The sequence below is a fragment of the Emydura macquarii genome, unplaced genomic scaffold (assembly GCF_026122565.2).
Source record: "Emydura macquarii macquarii isolate MOO-44397 ecotype Brisbane River unplaced genomic scaffold, CSIRO-AGI_Emac_v2 contig_3470, whole genome shotgun sequence".
NCBI classification, from domain to species: Eukaryota; Metazoa; Chordata; order Testudines; family Chelidae; genus Emydura; species Emydura macquarii.
This window is the reverse complement of record NW_027133607.1, coordinates 7,508,564-7,526,656: the sequence shown is the minus strand read 5'-3', so window position 1 is coordinate 7,526,656 and position 18,093 is coordinate 7,508,564. Positions and strand designations below refer to the sequence as shown.

Here is an 18,093-nt window from a genome sequence, read left to right as displayed (position 1 = left end):
CTGATTTGGGCAACGCTCGTCTCTCCCCTGCTAGAGTGTCACCTCCAGCAGTTTGCTCAGTCCAGATCCATCGAACAGTGAAGACACGGGCATCTTGCAAGGACGGAGCAATTGCCACAAGGTGCCTTTCGGGGGAAAGGGCAGGATTCCTGCTTGGAGCAGGGGTCTGGACTAGATACCTCCTGAGCTCCCTTCCAACCCTCATCTTCCAGGATTCTATTGTTGATTCTGAACACTTTGTGATCAGTCTGGATACCAGTGAGACCCGATGAGAACTTCTCAGAGCACAGGCCATGCTGCTCAAGCCGGTCCTTGAGGCTAGTGTTTGGGCATTAATGCCAGTGCAGGTCAGATGTTCATTGGCTCAGACTGACTCCTCCCAAGCTGGTGCTCAAACACAGTGAAATTCTCTCCTACCTCGGAGAAAATAACATCCAGCCCGAGTCTGACAAACAAAAGCTGCTTCTACACTGGGCTTTGCTGCCAAGCGCCTTGCTGCCACTGGCCTGGTTCCACAGTGGGAGCCACCTCGGGGACCCAGGTTCCCACAGCTACTGGTGTTTTAATCACTGAGTCATCCCACCCTAATGAGAGAAGGTCGAAACGACCCGACGATAAAAATGTGGGTGGCCATGGATGGCTGGTCTATGTGAGCTTCCCACTAGAACTGATGGGGGGAAAAAAGCAGGAGGTTCCATGGAAAACATTGACAAAAATGGAGAAAAAAAAATATTTTTCATCTAAATTTTCCACAGATGATTTCAATTTTTGGCAGAAATTTGAATGCAGCACTACATCTCCCAGGATGCACCATGGTCTCCCCTTTCGGAGAGAGGTGGCAGGTGTCATGGGAGTCCCTGGCCGTGGGGCTTCATGGGAGATGTAGTCACCCTGGGGAGCCCAGCCCATAGAAGAGAATGGGGACATGAGGGAAGGAAACAATAACTCCCATGAGGCAACATGGCAGCATGTCCAATTTGAAATATTTCAGATTACGCCAAAATATTTAGGATTTTTTGACTGAAAAACATAAATATTTTCCTGTGAGATCACCCCTACCTTCAAATATGTACATAACCTGTGGTCATCTAGTCTGAGCTCCTGCATAACTCAGGCCATAGAATGATGATGACAGATTTAGTCTTTTGGTTCATTCCGTTAATAAATACATCAGGAGTGTGGAAGGAAAAGGGGAGGGACAGAGGTTGCCTCTGACACGTGCACACACCTTGCTACAAATACCAAACGTACCTTTCCTCCTTCTGCTCCCATAAGGCCAGGTGTGCCTGGAATGCCTATCCCTGCCTCCCCCTGAAAAGCAAGCATAGCCGAAGTGAAGGGAGCTTTCCCAGGAGGAGAAAGGAACACACACAAAGAAGAGGAAAGGTGAGACTGTAACAGAAATCAGTCCTATTTACAGCAGCGTCTCTGAACTCCCACTGGGGGGCAGCGATTTAGTGCAGGATCATTTTGTCTGGAGCGGTATCTGGTCCCGTAACCCTCAGCATTTTAGTTTTGTAATGGTAAGGTCAGCAAGGTGCCTGGAAAGGGAGACCAGTTAAGAAAAGGACTGTGGAGGTTTCAGCTGAGATCTGAAAGGGGATGGGGTGGCAGGCATACCAAGGAAGGCCATCCTGCATGAGAGGAGATGGCCCTGGCATCTACAGTGGCTAAACCATGCAGACGCATAGAGAGAAGAGGAGTCAAAGGAACAGGGAGGGCTGGCTAGAGAGACAATGTCTATTCTGTTCCATGATATTGGCTCCTGCAAGGAAGTCCATGGAGCAGGGGGAGACATGGTGACGCTTCTCCATCCTCCTCACACTTGGTATATCCTGCCATTACGGCGACTCAGCTATTTCTGTCCTCTTTGAGCGGAGGAAGGGTAAAGACAGACATATTACACAAGGAATGACCTTTTCTCCCCTCGGCCCGGGAATTCCAGGAGCACCATCCAGCCCGAGGGGGCCAGGCAAGCCAGCTTTCCCCTGCAAAAGAGGAGGAGAATCGGGTTCAGTGTGGTGCCTTTCACACCCAAGGCACGTAGACAATTTGCCAAGCCGTGATAAAAATGAGGCACCACAGAGCGCTTGGAAATAGCTCGTACACCTTTCACCTTAGCCAGGGAAAGCTGTTGCCCTCCACAGAGGGGAGCGTGATGCTACCCAGAAGCACCTCACTCTTCAGTTCTCTCTGTCACCTCTAGCTTTTGGACCTCTATCTTGGCCAGCTCCAACTGCAGCACTTTTGGTCTGAGAATTGTGCTGGGCTGGTTTCATAACCTCCTCCTCCCCCACCCCCACCCCCGGCCACAGGCACTCTCGGGGGAGTAATCAGATCTTCCTGATGCTTCTCATATTCCATGAGCACAGCTCTTATCCCCTGCCAGTTTTCACTACAGCTTCCAAGCCATGGTCAGCACAGCGGTTGTCTGCCTGCAGTTTGGGAAGTTTAGAGATGTCTCCAGCTTACTCCTCCGGCCCTTTCCCGTGTTCACTCCTTTACCGGAAATAAACAAACAGAAAATAACAAACCGTACCCAAGCTTCTCACCCTTGACTCTCTTAGCATCTCTTTTCTCTGGCGTATAAATGCTGGGAGCGTGACCCAGGGCCAACCAGCAAACAGGCTGTAGGCCCTGCCGACTACGCCGCCGTGACATTTCCCAGGATGCATTGCGCTCCACCCCACCCTACGCGGTGGCCTGGGTCTGACGGGTCCCGTTTGGCCCAGCATGACTATCGGAGGAAGTTCATCACCAGACTGTACTCACTGCCTCTCCCACATCTCCTTTGTCGCCCTTGGTGCCGTCTTTCCCTCGAGGCCCCTGTGTGATGCATGAGAGACTCTCACCACCTAGAACAACACCGCACGTTTCCAGGGGCTGCCTGGACGTCGGCAGCTCAGGATCAGTCACGTGTCCAGTGTTTTACGCCCAGGCATTAAAGAGACTTTCAGATACAATGGCGCCCCAGAGACCCCTGCAGCCCAGCACAGGGCACAGGCTGCCATTGAGACCAACAGCATAGGGGAGAATCACACCCAATTTACTGTGTTATTGTGGCCAATGATGGTCATAGGCCTACGCTACTGGGGAAGCTGCCTCCCCCCACCTCACACACACACACACAGACATCCCTACCCCTGACCTGTAGCCATAGCAACACTACTAGCACCATTAGACAGATGAGGGAGGGGTGTGTGTGGGGAAAGGGAGGAGATGAAAGAAAGGAAATGTCTCTTCTTAGATCGGTCCCCAGGCTGGGTGTCACTGGGGCATGTATTCAGTGATGTCCTGGCCATCCATTAGGCAGCTTAAAAAATAAATGCAGGGCTGTCAGTCAGTTGCTGAGACAGACAGACAGACATGCTGTATGCAGTGTTGTTGTAGCCGTGTCGGTCCCAGGACATTAGAGAGACAAGGCGGCTGAGTAATAGCTTTTTACTGGATCAACCTCTATTGGTGAGAGAGACAAGCTTCCCACCCACACAGAGCTCTTCCTCAGGTCTGAAAGACAGACAGACACAGGGGATGAAACTCAGAGTAAATCTCAGCTACTTACTCTGCGACCTGGGTCTCCGGGCTCGCCCTGAAACACAGGACAGGGAACGTTACAGCCTCAGAACAAGACAGGAGTGGTCTTGTTTTATCCTCAGAACCCATTCCCTCCGCACCTTCCCACTGGAACCTCCTCTCGAAGATCTACGCAACCCAGGCTGCAGCCCCCCCACTGGGACCATGAGGGGAGTCACCTCCCATGTTTGCACCCAGGCACAGTGCTGCAGGATTCACCGTTTGGCTTGTGCTCTCCTGCTGTTTCAAAGCAGGTGTCAGGATTGATTTTTTTGTTTTGTTTTGTTTCCTTCTGCACTGCAAATTCAGTGCTGGGGCTAACCACCCCGGAGGCCAATGCCCTCAATTCCCAGGGCAGGTAGAGCTGCAAAACAAGCTACACTGCACATCCCAGATGCCTCCATCCCAGAGAGCCAACTTGGAGACTTCCTCTTGAGGCGAGTTCAAGTCCCACTCTGGCATTGTCCTCTGCTAAAACGGTCTACGAGATGGCTGGGCTGGGAGGCAGCTATTGACAACTGCGCTGTGCACACTGGATGCTGGAGGCTCAATATGTCACCTTAGCCACCGAGCCCCCCCTCACTTTCACTCACTCCTCTCCGGGGCGGCATTCCAACTGGCCCCCTAGCTCCCCTGAGATTGCGGGTAGACCCCAGCATCTTGTGATGAGAGGTCAGGCGACCGAGAGGGGCCCGATCCTGAACTCACAGACAGCACCAGTACAGCCGTCAATGGCACAGGGTCAATTCACGGATGTCTCAGATGTGGATTGTCACTGCCTTGACAAGAGCAGTGTGTCTAGTTACCTGCCCCCCACCCCCCGCCCCGTAACTACCCCCTCCATACATGGGGCCAGGTGTCTCTGGCACAGCCATGCAGATGAATGGCTGGCTCATGGTCACACATACCTTCACAGACATCCCAGGCGGTCCTTGTGGCCCTGCTGCTCCAGGAACTCCTGGCTGCCCTTTCTGCCCCTGAAATGATTCAAGCCAAACATTTGAGAGACACAAGCTCACCCCATCCCAATGACCCTTATCCCCACTCCCAAACCTGGGGCTAGCACAGCTGAGCAGCCTATTGGCAAAGGATAAATGCCCCGTGTCATCAGTGGAGACCCTTCTGGCCAATCGCTGAGCTACATGGGGAGACACTAAAGGAAAGACACCCATAGAATCATAGAAGATGAGGGTTGGGAGTGATCTCAGGAGGTATCTAGTCCAACCCACTGCTCAAAGCAGGACCAACCCCAAATAAATCATTCCAGCCAGGGCTTTGTATAATCCTGCTCTGGCTACAGTAAAGAGAGGGGATAAGGGTACAGCAGGAAACATGGAGAGCACATAATATTATTTAAGAACATAAACATTGAGATCGATGCACCCAGCACTGAAATGCAGCCACCTCTGGGGTGAAAAGCAGCAGCTGGTTAATAGCACCACCAGCAACTCAGGTCAAGTGAAGGAGGATCTTGTATCTCATTGAAACGACAAAGGGAGACATTGAGGAGTCAGAAGACAGTTACCCAAACTGTACTTCACCAGAATTTGGGGGTTAATAACAACCCTGATCTTACACACAGCCTCATGGGAGCCTTAACAATCACACATGGCCAGGTCCATAATCTTATGTCTCAGCTGAAAGACAGCACATCCAGCAGCACACTGCCCTCTAGTGCTGACTCAAAGCAATAGCGCTGCATCCCCAGTCACCAGCACCTGTGCAGGAGATCCCAAGGAAAAGGAGAGCACTAACCTAGCCAGCTTGTATGTTGCATCCCTTTCCTCCGCAGTGCATCTATTTTGCCTGTTTCAATCCCAAGCTACCTGGGGCAGGGTCAGTCTTTTACTGTATATGCATGTACAAAGACTAGCACAAGGGGGCCCCGATCCTGACTGAGCCTGTGGCCGCTCTCAGAATACAGACAGTACTAAAGGCCTGACTGCCCCTGCTTGAGCGATCTTTGATGACCACAGCTCCGAGGCTGCCTGGAGACACCAGCAGCAGAAGGGAAGTGGGTTATATCAGATGTCATGTATTTACTCACAGGAGAGCCGGGTTGTCCATTTCGGCCAGGAATCACTTCCACCCCGCCCAGCACGTAGCCTGGTTCCCCCTGCATAATAGGAAGCCGCACACACAGCAGTTTACTGGGGCGCCAGGAAGGTTTTCTGCTCAGATTTTCATACGAGGAAACCCTGAGAACTCACACTGTATGAAACACACACCACCATAATGCAAACTGTAGGTCCCATGGGGTCCATTGACGTCAATGGAGCTTCACCAGTTCACGCCAACTAAGGAGCAGGTCCAGCATTCCTAGCTCTGCCGTCACTTACTCTATTGCTCCAGAGGCTGTTAGATGGGCGGGTAGGCAGGCATTTAAACAATCGTCCCCGAAGGCTGGGGCTGATGCAAACAGCTTCGTTGATGGGTGACACTCGGAACCTGCACTCTGACCCACTAAAGCCGAGCACTAGATTCTCTGTGATGTTATTGAGCCGAGTGAGAGGGATCAGGGATCTGTATTAATGCCTGTGCGGTCCAATCCCATTGACCCTGGTAGGACATGACCTTCATTAAAGACTCAAGGATTGGAGCCAAAGAGTCTAAAGCCTCCGTGGGATTTATCTGAATCATTTCAAGCCTGGACCACAGTTTTACAAACCTGCCAGGGAGTCTGCATTGCCCTCCAATGTACTCTGGGAGCTGTGCGTGGGTACCAGGACAACCAACCTTCCCTGATGTTACAACCCACACTCTGTCTGGTTCTGATCATTTTACAGGTTGTGTCTCCTGGCAGCAGCTCACTGTTGCCACTACGGCTGCATGCCATGATCACTGGGAATTTCACAGCCTCAGCAGAGATGGTACTCAGACCTCCTCTTCCCAGTGTACAGGCCCTTAGCCCTTGAGTTGAAGGAGAATCCCCATCAGCTGCTAGCCATATAGAGCCAGTGACATAAACTTCAGAAGTTCCGATTCTATCCAGTAGAGGGCAGTGAGGCATATACACCTTAATAGGAAGGCAGTGCACGGCAATGTTTTTTTCTATTGGAACACGTAAAGGGAACTCACTCTGTCTCCTTTTGGCCCCACTGGCCCTGGATATCCAGGAGGTCCCTGGAATTTAAAATAAATCAGGTAGAGTTAAAAGTAGAGTGAAACCGGCTCACGAGATAACTGCCAGCCCGCAATCCCTCAGAAACCCAAGGTCTTCCATTCCATTCTGCTGACTTCCAAGCTACAAACCCATCTCCACTGGGCGAAAAAATGTTTGTTGGCCCACTGCATGATCACTAAACAGATTCCAGTGAGTAGGGTTCCTTCCTCTGTGGTACCAACATCAGTAGGAGTCATGTACATATAACCCACTAGTTCAGCATGTTACGTATCTCCCTCTCGTGGCTGATGCACATAAGATAAAAGCCTTCTACAGCTACCAGCTACTGAAGTTACTCCTTTTGCTCAAGCAGTCGAGAGCCACGCTTTTAGCACCGTAGGACACATGTTCAGTCCCCACTCATGACCCATGATGGAGGGTGGGTCATGGCATACACACTCCATAGGGACAATATGACCCCTCTGAATGGAGTCAGATGGGGCATTTCTGTGATTGGGCCCCCTGTGGTGACAGCCACTGGGAAAATGCCTCGCGCAGGAAAACAAAAAGGACCCAAGTGAAATAAATGTACCTTTATCCCAGTTCCATGCACTACATTTACACAGCAGGGATTGCGCTGGGGATCTGAAGCCCTTGAACCAAAGGGAGAGCTCCACTAGCTGGCTGTTATCCTCCCTGGACCCAGCCCCTAGTAGGAGATACTATCACAGGCACCTAGGCTGTGTGTTATAACAGCGAGTGTGAGCGGACGCTATGTGTCAGTGCAGGTAAGGCTAAGTCATAGGTGTTGCCCTCTGCACAGGGTGGAAGAAAGTCTGTGCAATGCTCCAAGGGTAGGTCATGGGCAGAGGATGGATACAGGCTCAGGCGTGATCCTTCTCAAGCTGATCAAGCATTTGGCTGCACACGTCTCTGCTAGGGCTCGTTTCTCCTAGAGGGCTCTGTATGGGGAGATTTTCCTAGACCAGTAAGAGAGCCAGGGACCACTTGATAGTGTGACACTGACGATCATACTTGTAGGCCTTTCTGCATGACTAAGCCAGGAGGGGAGGGGAGGGGAGCCTCTTGCTCAACCTTTGCCTGACCCTGCGTCCCCTCCCTGATGCTCTGGTGGATGTGCTGGGATCTGTGTCTCAGGAAACGACCAAGAAGCTTATTTATGCAGGGAGATGTTTGTCCGGGCCTCAAGACATGCAGATTCTGTAGGAACACATCTAGTTAATTAAGTACTCTGGAGACCTTCGGTCTAGTGTTTGAAACTTTTTTTTCCGTTTCTTGACGTGATATTGTCTGCCAACAAGGATAAATGGCGGGGAGAGTCTTGGACTCTTCGGGAACCTCTTCTTGGACACAGCATGGGGAACCTCCAACGACAGCTGGAAGACCAGGCCAATCGGAAAGCCATCGCTGTTTCCACTCGAAAGCTGCCCCAAACTTTGGTAATTATTGGGAACTGAGGGTTGGGGTGTTTTACTAACCTGTGGCAAACGTGTGTCAGTGATTGAGCCTAAGTAAAATTTAGCTTTAAAGTAAGAACACTGTTGTGTTATACCGTTTCTACCAGTCCATCTATGGGCTGGCCGGCCGGGTCTCCATTTGGCTTATTTCCGGACACCATCTCGCACAAAGCAGAGCTCTGGGTTGGCAGAATCCCAGGTACCAGGCTACAGGACAGAAGTCATTTAGCAGCAGCAATCTCCGATTAATCCAAAATCAGGTTCCCTGGGGTTCCCCGTCCTGCTCAGCATGACTGACTCGCCCGTTCCACGTGCAACACTCCCCACCCGCACCCCGCAGGATCCAGCAGGGGTTATTTGCATGCCACTGAGTCTCAGAGACCTGGCTGGTTCAGAATACTTACGAGATCACCTTGGACACCGGGGAGCCCCTGTAAATGGAAGGAGAGAAAAACAGATGTTCAAACACTGGAAAAGGGTGGGGATCCTTTGTTGATCCCAATGTTGACGGTACTCACTAATCCAGATATTTACCATCAGCCCAAGGGAGCCAGGGGGGCCCACTCGCCCTGGTCGACCTGGCAGTCCGGGAATTCCATCTTTCCCAGGAAGCCCCTATACACACGGAAAGTAACAAGATCAGAGAGAGAGGCACAGCTGCAAGAACTGTCAGCCTCCAATCACTCTAGTCAACAGTAGCTTTTGGGCAGTGATGGGAGAGGGTTTTCTAATGGCACCGGTTTCCCTGTCCCTAGAAAAACTCATCAGTGTTTTATCTGAGGTTGGATCACCCTTGAAGGAAAATAGCCATGAGCGCAAGGGATTCCCCAATTCAGACAAGCTTTGTAAACTCAAAAACTGGTTTAAGGAGGTCTGCAAAGCCTGAATTCTGCTGGGATTATCCATCCCTAATTCATTGTGGATTCCTGATGTTCTGGGATACAATAACCCTGAGCTAGCAACCAGTCTGGTGGGACTTGATCAGCATTTTTCTTCTGGGTTATTTTGGCTTTTGGGTTCAACAATGGCCATTCCTGCTCACACATGCTAGAAGTTCTGGCCCACGGTATATAATGTTTTCTCCCCTTTCTGAGTTTCTGGTCTCCCCTCTCTCTTTGCAAGGAGAATAATATCTGAGAAACAAGAAATAAAGTGACATGTCCATGCATGCCTCTCTCTCCCTCTCTCTCTCACACACACACCTTCCTTCCTGTTTGATTTTCAAAGCCAGCAAAACACATTAAATGCACCATGCTCTGGGGCAGCCTTTTGTAACTATTAACTACCTAGCCACGTGCTAATTAATCCAGTGCATCACTCCTGCTGCGAGACTCACCCTCTCTCCTTTCTCTCCCTTTACAGCAAAGCTGAATGGATCGTAACCGCCTCCTGTCTGCAAACCGGTGAAGCTCTCGAAAAGGAAAAATGGGGAAAACATTCAGGACGTTATCACCCTCCAAAGAAACACAGATCAACGCACCCCACAGAGCCCTGTGCAGAACAGTTTAACCCACTGCTTAGTCATTTACAACAACGCATCTTAAGAGGTGGGGAAAAGAGTCACTGGATCCCTTTAGAAATCCAGTCCTCTGCAAAAGGGTGAACTTCACTCCCCAGAGGACACATTCATATCCCCATGTCCTTTCACCTCCTTTGTGATGTCATGCTTTGCTTACATTTCTCCGGCCCATGGGGCCACTGGGACAATGTCTTTCCTTGTTCATGTGGAGGATGTTCTCTGATTGTACTCACCAATTCCCCAGGCGGGCCTCTCTCCCCCTGCACGACAAGGAAACAGAACCAGAGTCAGATGGGGAGGTGCTGCAGAACACAGAGCACTTAAACTAGGGCAGGTCCGCTCAGTCACAGGGCCTGGGAAATGCTTCATGGTTTTCTGGCCTATGTCACAATCAGATTCTGTTCTCAGCTGCACAGGTGCAACAAGATGGTAAGCTCTCTAGGTAGGGGTCATCTCCTTGTTATGTGTTTGTACAGCACCTAGCACAATGGGGCTGCAGCTTCTAGGCACTGACTCAATACGCCATCCTCCTCTTACCACCCCAATGGCAGTTACATCCCTGGAACCGAGAACAGAATTTGGCAGAGATTAAATAAAGAAGAGACCACTTCACCCTCCTAGCCCAGAAGCGTTCTCTGCCTCGCTTTGTCTAGTCTACTTTTAATTGACCCAAGCAACTGGGTTCTCATTAGATGGGTAGGACTGGGGGAATAACTTGGCTAACACAGTTAAGGGCTTGGTCCTGAAGATAAAAATCTGATGTGGGACCAGCGTGCGTGCGTGTGTGTGTGTGTGTGTGAATTAGACCCCTAAGGTTCTAGGCTATGTAAGTGGCCCTCATTACTGTAGCACGTGAACATCTCACAATCTTTACTGTATTTATCCTCACAACTAGAGCTGGTCGGAAAATGGATTTTTCCATTCTGCGAAAAATGTAGCAATTTTGAAAAAAAATAAAATAAAATAAATCTGGTCTCAAATCAGGATGAAAAGCTACGAGTTCAAAACATTTCGCAACACAAAATTTCAGGAAAAAAAAACCCCTTTGCTACAGGTCAGTCGGAACATGTTGTTTCGATTTTAACCATTTAAAATATAAAATCAAGGCAACGTCGAAACAAAAAATCATTTCAAAATAAAACGTTTCCGTTCTGAAAATGTTGAAATGTTTCATTCCGACATTTTCTAAACGATTCTTTCCAAAAAAAAAATTTTCCTAAATGAAATTTCATCAAAATCAATATGATTTTGTGGGGAAAAAATGGTTTCGTTGGAATGCCGTTTTCTGGTGGAAACCCGTTTGGATGAACATTCTTAGACTCCCTCAACTCATAAGACCCCTCTGAGGCAGGGTGGTCCTGTTGTCCCCTTGTCCCGAGGGGATCTGCGGCATGGAGACACTACAGCACTGTTTACACTGCAGTGGAGCGTGTGCTTCCCAGCACAGGCAGACGGATGTGTCAACTCCGCACGAGCTGGCATGCTAACAGCAGCGATGTGGCTGGGTCAGGGCGGGCTACCCACCAGAGCATGTGGCCAGCAGGTCCAGGTGGCTGCTAACCTGAGCTGCCACTCGTGCTGTGCCTGCTCTATCTAGGGCCTCAGCCTAGTGACCCAGAGCGGATAAAAGTCCACAATGTGACCATGTGAACACAAGCCCCTGTTAACCCTTTCACTGCTGCTTTGGGGCCAGGCCTGCTCCCGCATTCTGGTGAGGGGCTGGTCTGGAGGAATGCAGGGTGACAGGGCAGTAAGGTGTGACCCAGAACCGCAGGGAGTGATCTTTTCAGACTGGAAATAAATGTGCAATGGCGGGAGTAGCTAAGTGCTGGAACAATTTACCAAGGGTTGTGATGGATGCTCCATCACTGACTGGTTTTAAATCGAGTCTGGATGCTTTTCCAACAGATATTCTCCTCTAGGAATTCTTCTGTTCTACAGGAGGTCAGACTAGATGATCACAATGGCCCCTCCTGCCCTTGGAATCCAGCCACCTACGCGGCTCTTGTAACACGCTAAGTCGGAGCCGTCTACCCGCACAGGGAAGCATGCTCCCAGCTGCAGTATAGCCGGAGCCTTCGTGACTTGCCCCAGCTCACAAAGGACGTCTGCGGCATAGCTGGGAATTAAACTCGTGTCTCCAAGGGCAGGAACCTAACTACTGGACTCCCCTTCTTCTATGGGACAACAGCTTCGTAACTTGGAACTATCTGACCTTATTATTTCCCCCCGTCATCAACCCAAGAAGCACATTTCTAGCCCTGTAGGGTTCACTGTATCAGCTAAAGTACAACCTGCCCTATTTACACTGGGCTTTTAAAATGCATTGGCGAACACGTTTTCTTTTTTTTAAACAGCTTTTATCCTAATCTAGACAAGGCCAAAGAGTGTGTGTTTGTAGCAATGGGTTCGTCGCATGCAACTACTTATCTAGAGGAGAGCAGGAGTGTTTAGATCCAGGATCCTGGATCTAGAAATACAGTCCCCGATTTGACCTCAGATGGGCAGGTAAACTCCCAGCCTAACCCGCGCAATCCAAACACACCTCTCTTGTTCTGAGCTACCTAGGTTACTGCCCAGCTAGTTGGTACACGTCAGTCTGTGGCGAGGTGACTCCAGGAGTTCAGGCCTGGTACAAACTGAGCCCTCCCCTTCAGTTACTATTTTGACTTGGAGCGATCTCTCATCCAAAGTCCAAGGTAGGCAACAATCTCCTCCCAGCTGTTTCCTGGTTCTAGCCAGAGGCCTATCTACAGTGTCGGTCTTGGGTATTTCTCTGGTCCACTCCAGCATAGCATGGAAATGCCAAGGCTTGTGTGTCCCCATTGAGTAGTGAAATCTCTCAGCTGGCTAGGATATTTACCTTCTCTCCCTTAGGAGCCTGGAACAGAATAAGAATAGAAGCTGTGACGGCAACATAGTTAGGAAGAAAAATAATTGCACTTCCCCCCTTATTGCAGAACTGGCAAGAAATGGCTTCTCATCCCTTCCAGTAGGTGGTCAACTGCCAGAGTTGCTCCCCATCTCTCCCTGCCTTTATGCTGGGTCAGAGGATGGCTACAGTTGCTTCCCAATGCAGGGAAGTATTGGCTTATGCTTTATTTTTAACAGAGGAAAAGGCAAAGGCTCACAGGAAACTATTAAATAAATGCAGCAGACCATCTCTCGCTTGTCATTCAAATCCCTCCTACAATCTCTTGGTACCTTTTTAGCAGGGAGGGCACTTCACCACCAGAACAACTTACCTAAGGACACGGTGGAATCTCTGTCACTTGCAGTCTTTAAATTAAATGAGATGCTATAGCTGAAACCGAAGTTATGGGCTTGATACAGAAGTTACCGGGGCGGGTTCCCTAGCCTGTATTATGCAGGAGGGCAGGCTAGATAGTCATAATGGTCCCTCTGGCCTTAAAATCTATGAATTCTTCTGCAGTGCCCATGAGAAAGAAGTGGATAATGATGATGTGAGGTCATAGGCTGCTCCTCATGCTGTGTGATGCTGCGTGTTGATAGAGTGCACAAATGACAGGTGTGAGGACGAGGTCTCCAAATGGGGACAAGTGGTGACCTAAGCCAAGACTTGAACTCATGTCTCCAGAGGTAAAGAGCCTGGATTGGCCACTGTTCCTATTTCATGCCGATGTAGTTCCATTCAAGGCAGTGCAGTTATGCCAGCATAAAATGGGAGTAAGGTGGCAGAGGATCAACCCCAACGTGTCCTCGCCGCGCATGTCTCGTGCAATATGCTCCCCCAAGCACAGCCTCCTAAGCTGTTATCACTCTTCTTACCTTTGGGCACCTGGAATCGCATGGTGCCTCCAGTTTTTGGATTTCTGGGTCAGCAGAAGATGGATCATGGACCAGTGATTTGCTCTCCAGGCCCCCAAACTGCTGCAGTTTGACCATATCCTGTCCAGCAACCTACAACACACAGCTTGGGTTAGATTTTTTTCCTATCAAAGAAGATTATGGGTGTTTAAGGACCCAGTTGGTTACAAACTACTGATATCACATTGCCGGGGCGGACTGAGCACACATCTCTTACTGGGAGACAACTGTTCATTGGCAATTCACTCAAGTGGTTTTTCACCCTGCAAAGGATATGCCACTGACGTACCATGTGACCCGGAAAGGGCCAGACTCTGAGCTCATCTGCGCCCGTTTTACATCGCTGTCTTCAATGGCGGGACTGCCAGCTGGCAACGGTGGATGACAAGTGAGAGCAGGATCAGGCCCAGAGCCTCACTTAAATTTGGTTTTGCCTTGGATCAGAATGCAGGGCAGAAGCATGATCCCAGGCGGCCAGGAATGGCCTTTGGGAGGAGAGCTGGCTTCTCTCCAAAGCTCCCTGTAGGAAATAAAGCATAGATATGGAAACAGCAGAGGAGAAAGCAACTCACCTCCCCGGGCTGCGGTGGGGCTCCCGAATGCGGCAAGTCAGAGCAAATGGTTTCTATCAGCTCCCGGATGATCTGGGGGAAGTCCTCGAAGGTGTTGATGTAGAAAGCATTCTGCAGGTTGCGGTGTAACAAGATGCTGTTCAGTTCTTTGGGGTCGGCTCTGGAGACACCCACGGCGATGACGCGGATTCCTGAAACAAACGGCTCGCTCATTACACAGATCTACAGGCAGAGAGCTTCCGAACTGGCGAGGGGATTTCACCCCACAGTGCCCATTGATGCTGCTTCACGGGAGCTGTTAGGGTTAAACCCACGCATCAGCCTGGAAATCCTCAACCACAGAGTCAACCAGGGCTCAGCCGGGGAGCACGCAAACCCTCCTCAAAGGATGTCAAATGGGTCATGAGACTGGACTCCCCTCCCAGCCCAGCGCTGGTCCCCGGGATACATTCCTGGGGCAGTGTGTGGGAGAAACTAGCACTGCCTTTGCCTGGGACATCCATCTCCAGAGCTGTCTCCTGTCAGAGTATTAAATCCACCCCAAAGCAGTGCAGGGCAGATTTCTCATCTAAAAATATTAGACCAAGCTCATCCCTGGTGTATTGAGCCCACTAGATCCGGCCAGGGGCCCACCCACAACTTGAAAGGAAGGAAGGAGAGATAACAATAAACTACGTTAGGGCCCAATCCCGCGCCACTGAAACTCATGGGAGTTTCATCATTCTCTGCGCTGGGAGTAGGATCAGGGCCTTCGAGAAAACACGCCCAAAGACCCCTACCTAATGCATGGGCCACCCTGGCTGGCGGCAACACATCGTCCTGAGATGGTCCATCGGTCACGAGCAACAGTATGTGAGGCAAGGTGGGTCGCATGCCTTTGGAGGACTGAAATAATTCCTTCAGCACGTAGCCCAAGCCACGACCTGGGGGAAAGCAGAAGGGTGCACAGCTTAGATCCCGCACGGCCAGCTGTATAAATAGTACTGCTGAGTCCCTCTGATCCAGTTCGCAGGTGGGAAAAAGGACATGCTAGAAAACGTACAAGCTGGCCACATAAAGAGATGTAAGGAGACTGCTCCAGAACCTCCCTCATCTGGTGGTTCGAAACCTTCCTCTAATTTCTAACCTAGCTAACTTCCTCCTCCAGGAAGGGGTAGCTATTTGGATGGCCATCTTAGAGAAGGTAACGTTAGGGCTAGCTTCCCCCAATTTAAAGTTGTGTCTATTTCTGAGTCCTTGCAATAGGAACCCAGATTAAACCTAATTATGTTGTCTGAACGGACTAGCAAAATGGCCAACCCTTCTCTAGCATGTCTGCAGTGCATCTTCATACAGCTGAAGGTTTGGGGGCTTTCTTTTTTAAAACTTGAAATATTTTGGGTCAATTATGTTTTTATTAGCCTTGATGCTTCCAATTTAGGCTAGGGATGTGTGGATGATTTTATCCCCAAAGGGAGGGGTTTTCCAAAAGACTGAATTGACCAACCGCTCTTGCCCTTGAAGTCAGTGGTCAAAACTCCCACTGCCTTCAGTGGCAGCAGAAATAGGCCAGTACTAAGAGCTTCTGAAAGTCCTACCTAATGTGCACACAGAAATAATATTACTGGAAGTTATAGACATGCATCAAAAGGGAACAGCTCCTGTGATCTAAAGAAATCCCAAGGAAACAGAATCTCACGCTGAACCATAAAACTCAAAGCTGGGAATTCGCACATGCAAGACTAGTAGGATTAGAGTTAGGATCAAGGTTAAGTATTAGAGTTAAAAGCACTCTTCAAAATATCCCCAGGAGGTAGATAAGCTTATGGTTAGGATTCTATGTAAGTATAAAAACTAAATTAAGGAGGGTGGGAGTGGGATATAAAATTATAAAGAAGTCAGAAGAAAAACTAGGACTCTGATGAAAGAACCAGAATAGATGGCCAGACTATTATTAAAAACGGGTCCAAACCAAAACTCTAAACACACCCCAACCCAACTTTAAAGACGTTTAGATTTTAACTTCACAACCAGTCTCTATAACAGACTGATTCAAAACTCTAAAACAAAACCGCTGAATGCTGGAGAACTTGAGATCCAAATCCGGATCACAACTTGGCGATTTAGACCCATCTCTCTAGCTGTAACGTATACGGCATGCGAACACTGACATGCACACGCGGTACCCACCTGTCTTGGTATTGCCGCCGGTGTACTGCAGCTCCTTGAGGGCTTTGAGAACTCCATTTCGATCCTTGTACTGGTTAAAGTGGAACTCAGTCCTGGGCTCATCGCTGTACTGAGCTACAGCAATCTGCCAAAGAGCACGTGAGGTCGCTAAAGGCGGCAGGACGCAGCTGGAGAGCATTGGTCATGGACATAAGCACATAAGCAAAGGGCGTGGATCATGGAAGGGAGACACTATCAACCGTCGGCAATCAACGGCAACATGGAATTCTACCTTCCTTTGTAAAAGCAACACAGAGCCTCAACGTAAAGGTCCGGTTCAGATATCACCTGTGCAAAGTGGATCATGACAAACAAAGCCTACGGAAGACAGTAGGTGCCTTTCCATCCACTTCACCGGGTGCTGGATTAGGCCCAAAGCGAGCACGCTGAAACTCAAGGTTTCAATAGCACTCCGGTTTTCTTTTTTAGTGCGGGTGTGGGCGTGGGAAAACTGCTAGAAAATGGCATATGTGGGTGCGCAACAGGGAACGTCCAGCTGGGGCCCAAGAGGAAGGATGGCCAAATGCTTAGGATGCTAGTCTAAGGCTTGGGAGAGCTGGGCCCATTGCCCTCTCTGCCACTGACTTCCTGTGTGACCTCAGGCAAGTCATTTAGCCTCTCTAAGACTCAAAATGGGGGGATGGAATTCCCTTAACTCACAATCACAGGGGTGTTGTGAGGATGAACACAATGAAGACAGGTACCTATGATAGATAGATAGATAGATTAGATTAGATAGATAGATAGATAGATAGATGGGCTCTTGCCTGTGTCCCTTCGGGCCCAATTCTGGGGAAATAGGAGACAATCCGGAAGAGGAAGTCCTTCACTTTATTGAAATTGCTCTGGCCAATGCTTGAGGACTCGTCCACCAGGAACGCGATGTCTGCTTTGAACTTGCCACAGACTGCGAAGGAAAGACAGCATCTTCATAAATCACGAACGGGAAGGCCGGGGGTCTCCAATCCACCTCGTTCGACTGGATTTGTCATGAAAGACTGGACTGTTCTTATTTATGGGAGAACAGCCCCCTGTGCAAACACTCCCTGTGGTTTCAAGTGTGCGTTGAGTGAAGAAGACATAATACAGTCACCCTGTGGGATGGTGCTGAACACCTCAATGCTCTTATGTGCATTTCATACCTCCCCCATATGTATTAGGCCACGGCCACTGTCAGAGACAGGACACCAGACAAAGCAGTTCATGGATCAGTTTTACAGCCGTGATCTCAGTATTATCACAATTATAACAGGTGTGATTATCTAACATTTCTTTCTTGGCTCTTTCACCTGTTCACAGAGAGGAAAGATCGCCAACATGCTTCCTATGGTGCCTGGTTTTGATTTGGGGGTTTCCCTCCGAGTATTCACCCAGCCCAACCCAGTTTTAGATCACGAGATTAGAGGAGACTACAGCACCCAGGAGATACCCTGGTTATAATGCACCCGTTCATTAGCACAGAATCCCCTATGGATTCAAACTCACTTGGCCCAGAGAGAGTGGTCAATGGTGGCGACGCTTTAGCTACCACAGCTGTGGTTGCCGGGGTCATCCTTAGTGTCATGGTGGTGGCTGATAGAAGAGGAGAGGCCCTTACGTTGCTAGCACCTGTGGACAGGGGTCTTGTAGTGGCAGGTTGTAAAGAAGTAACGGTAGGAATTGGAGTGGAAGGATTCCCTCGAGATCCGACTGTAAAAAGCAAACGAAGAAGGGGGAATGACGTACGTCGCATAACTAGGCCATTGTAAGAACACCGCCAGCTCTGAAAGGCATTGGGATTGCCTGGGAACGCTCCATGCCAAGCACTTTCTC

At 49.7% G+C, this 18,093-nt stretch overlaps 1 protein-coding gene across 1 annotated transcript in view; it reads right to left on the bottom strand.

Moving 5' to 3' along the window:
- Nucleotides 1–18,093, bottom strand: part of LOC137144555 (collagen alpha-1(VII) chain-like) — a 188,413-nt gene that overhangs the window by 129,717 nt on the left and 40,603 nt on the right. Inside the window, exons 20-37 of the mRNA XM_067534946.1 lie at nucleotides 17,767–17,970; nucleotides 17,049–17,188; nucleotides 16,243–16,366; nucleotides 14,853–14,996; nucleotides 14,074–14,264; nucleotides 13,463–13,594; nucleotides 12,537–12,554; nucleotides 9,907–9,933; nucleotides 9,491–9,565; nucleotides 8,689–8,769; nucleotides 8,559–8,585; nucleotides 6,652–6,696; nucleotides 5,621–5,689; nucleotides 4,482–4,550; nucleotides 3,563–3,589; nucleotides 2,773–2,826; nucleotides 1,917–1,988; nucleotides 1,252–1,311 (exon numbers count right to left, since the gene is read on the bottom strand). Of these exons, the coding sequence (XP_067391047.1) occupies nucleotides 1,252–1,311; nucleotides 1,917–1,988; nucleotides 2,773–2,826; nucleotides 3,563–3,589; nucleotides 4,482–4,550; nucleotides 5,621–5,689; nucleotides 6,652–6,696; nucleotides 8,559–8,585; nucleotides 8,689–8,769; nucleotides 9,491–9,565; nucleotides 9,907–9,933; nucleotides 12,537–12,554; nucleotides 13,463–13,594; nucleotides 14,074–14,264; nucleotides 14,853–14,996; nucleotides 16,243–16,366; nucleotides 17,049–17,188; nucleotides 17,767–17,970 (1,559 nt within the window). The remainder of the gene's footprint in view (nucleotides 1–1,251; nucleotides 1,312–1,916; nucleotides 1,989–2,772; nucleotides 2,827–3,562; nucleotides 3,590–4,481; nucleotides 4,551–5,620; nucleotides 5,690–6,651; nucleotides 6,697–8,558; nucleotides 8,586–8,688; nucleotides 8,770–9,490; nucleotides 9,566–9,906; nucleotides 9,934–12,536; nucleotides 12,555–13,462; nucleotides 13,595–14,073; nucleotides 14,265–14,852; nucleotides 14,997–16,242; nucleotides 16,367–17,048; nucleotides 17,189–17,766; nucleotides 17,971–18,093) is intronic.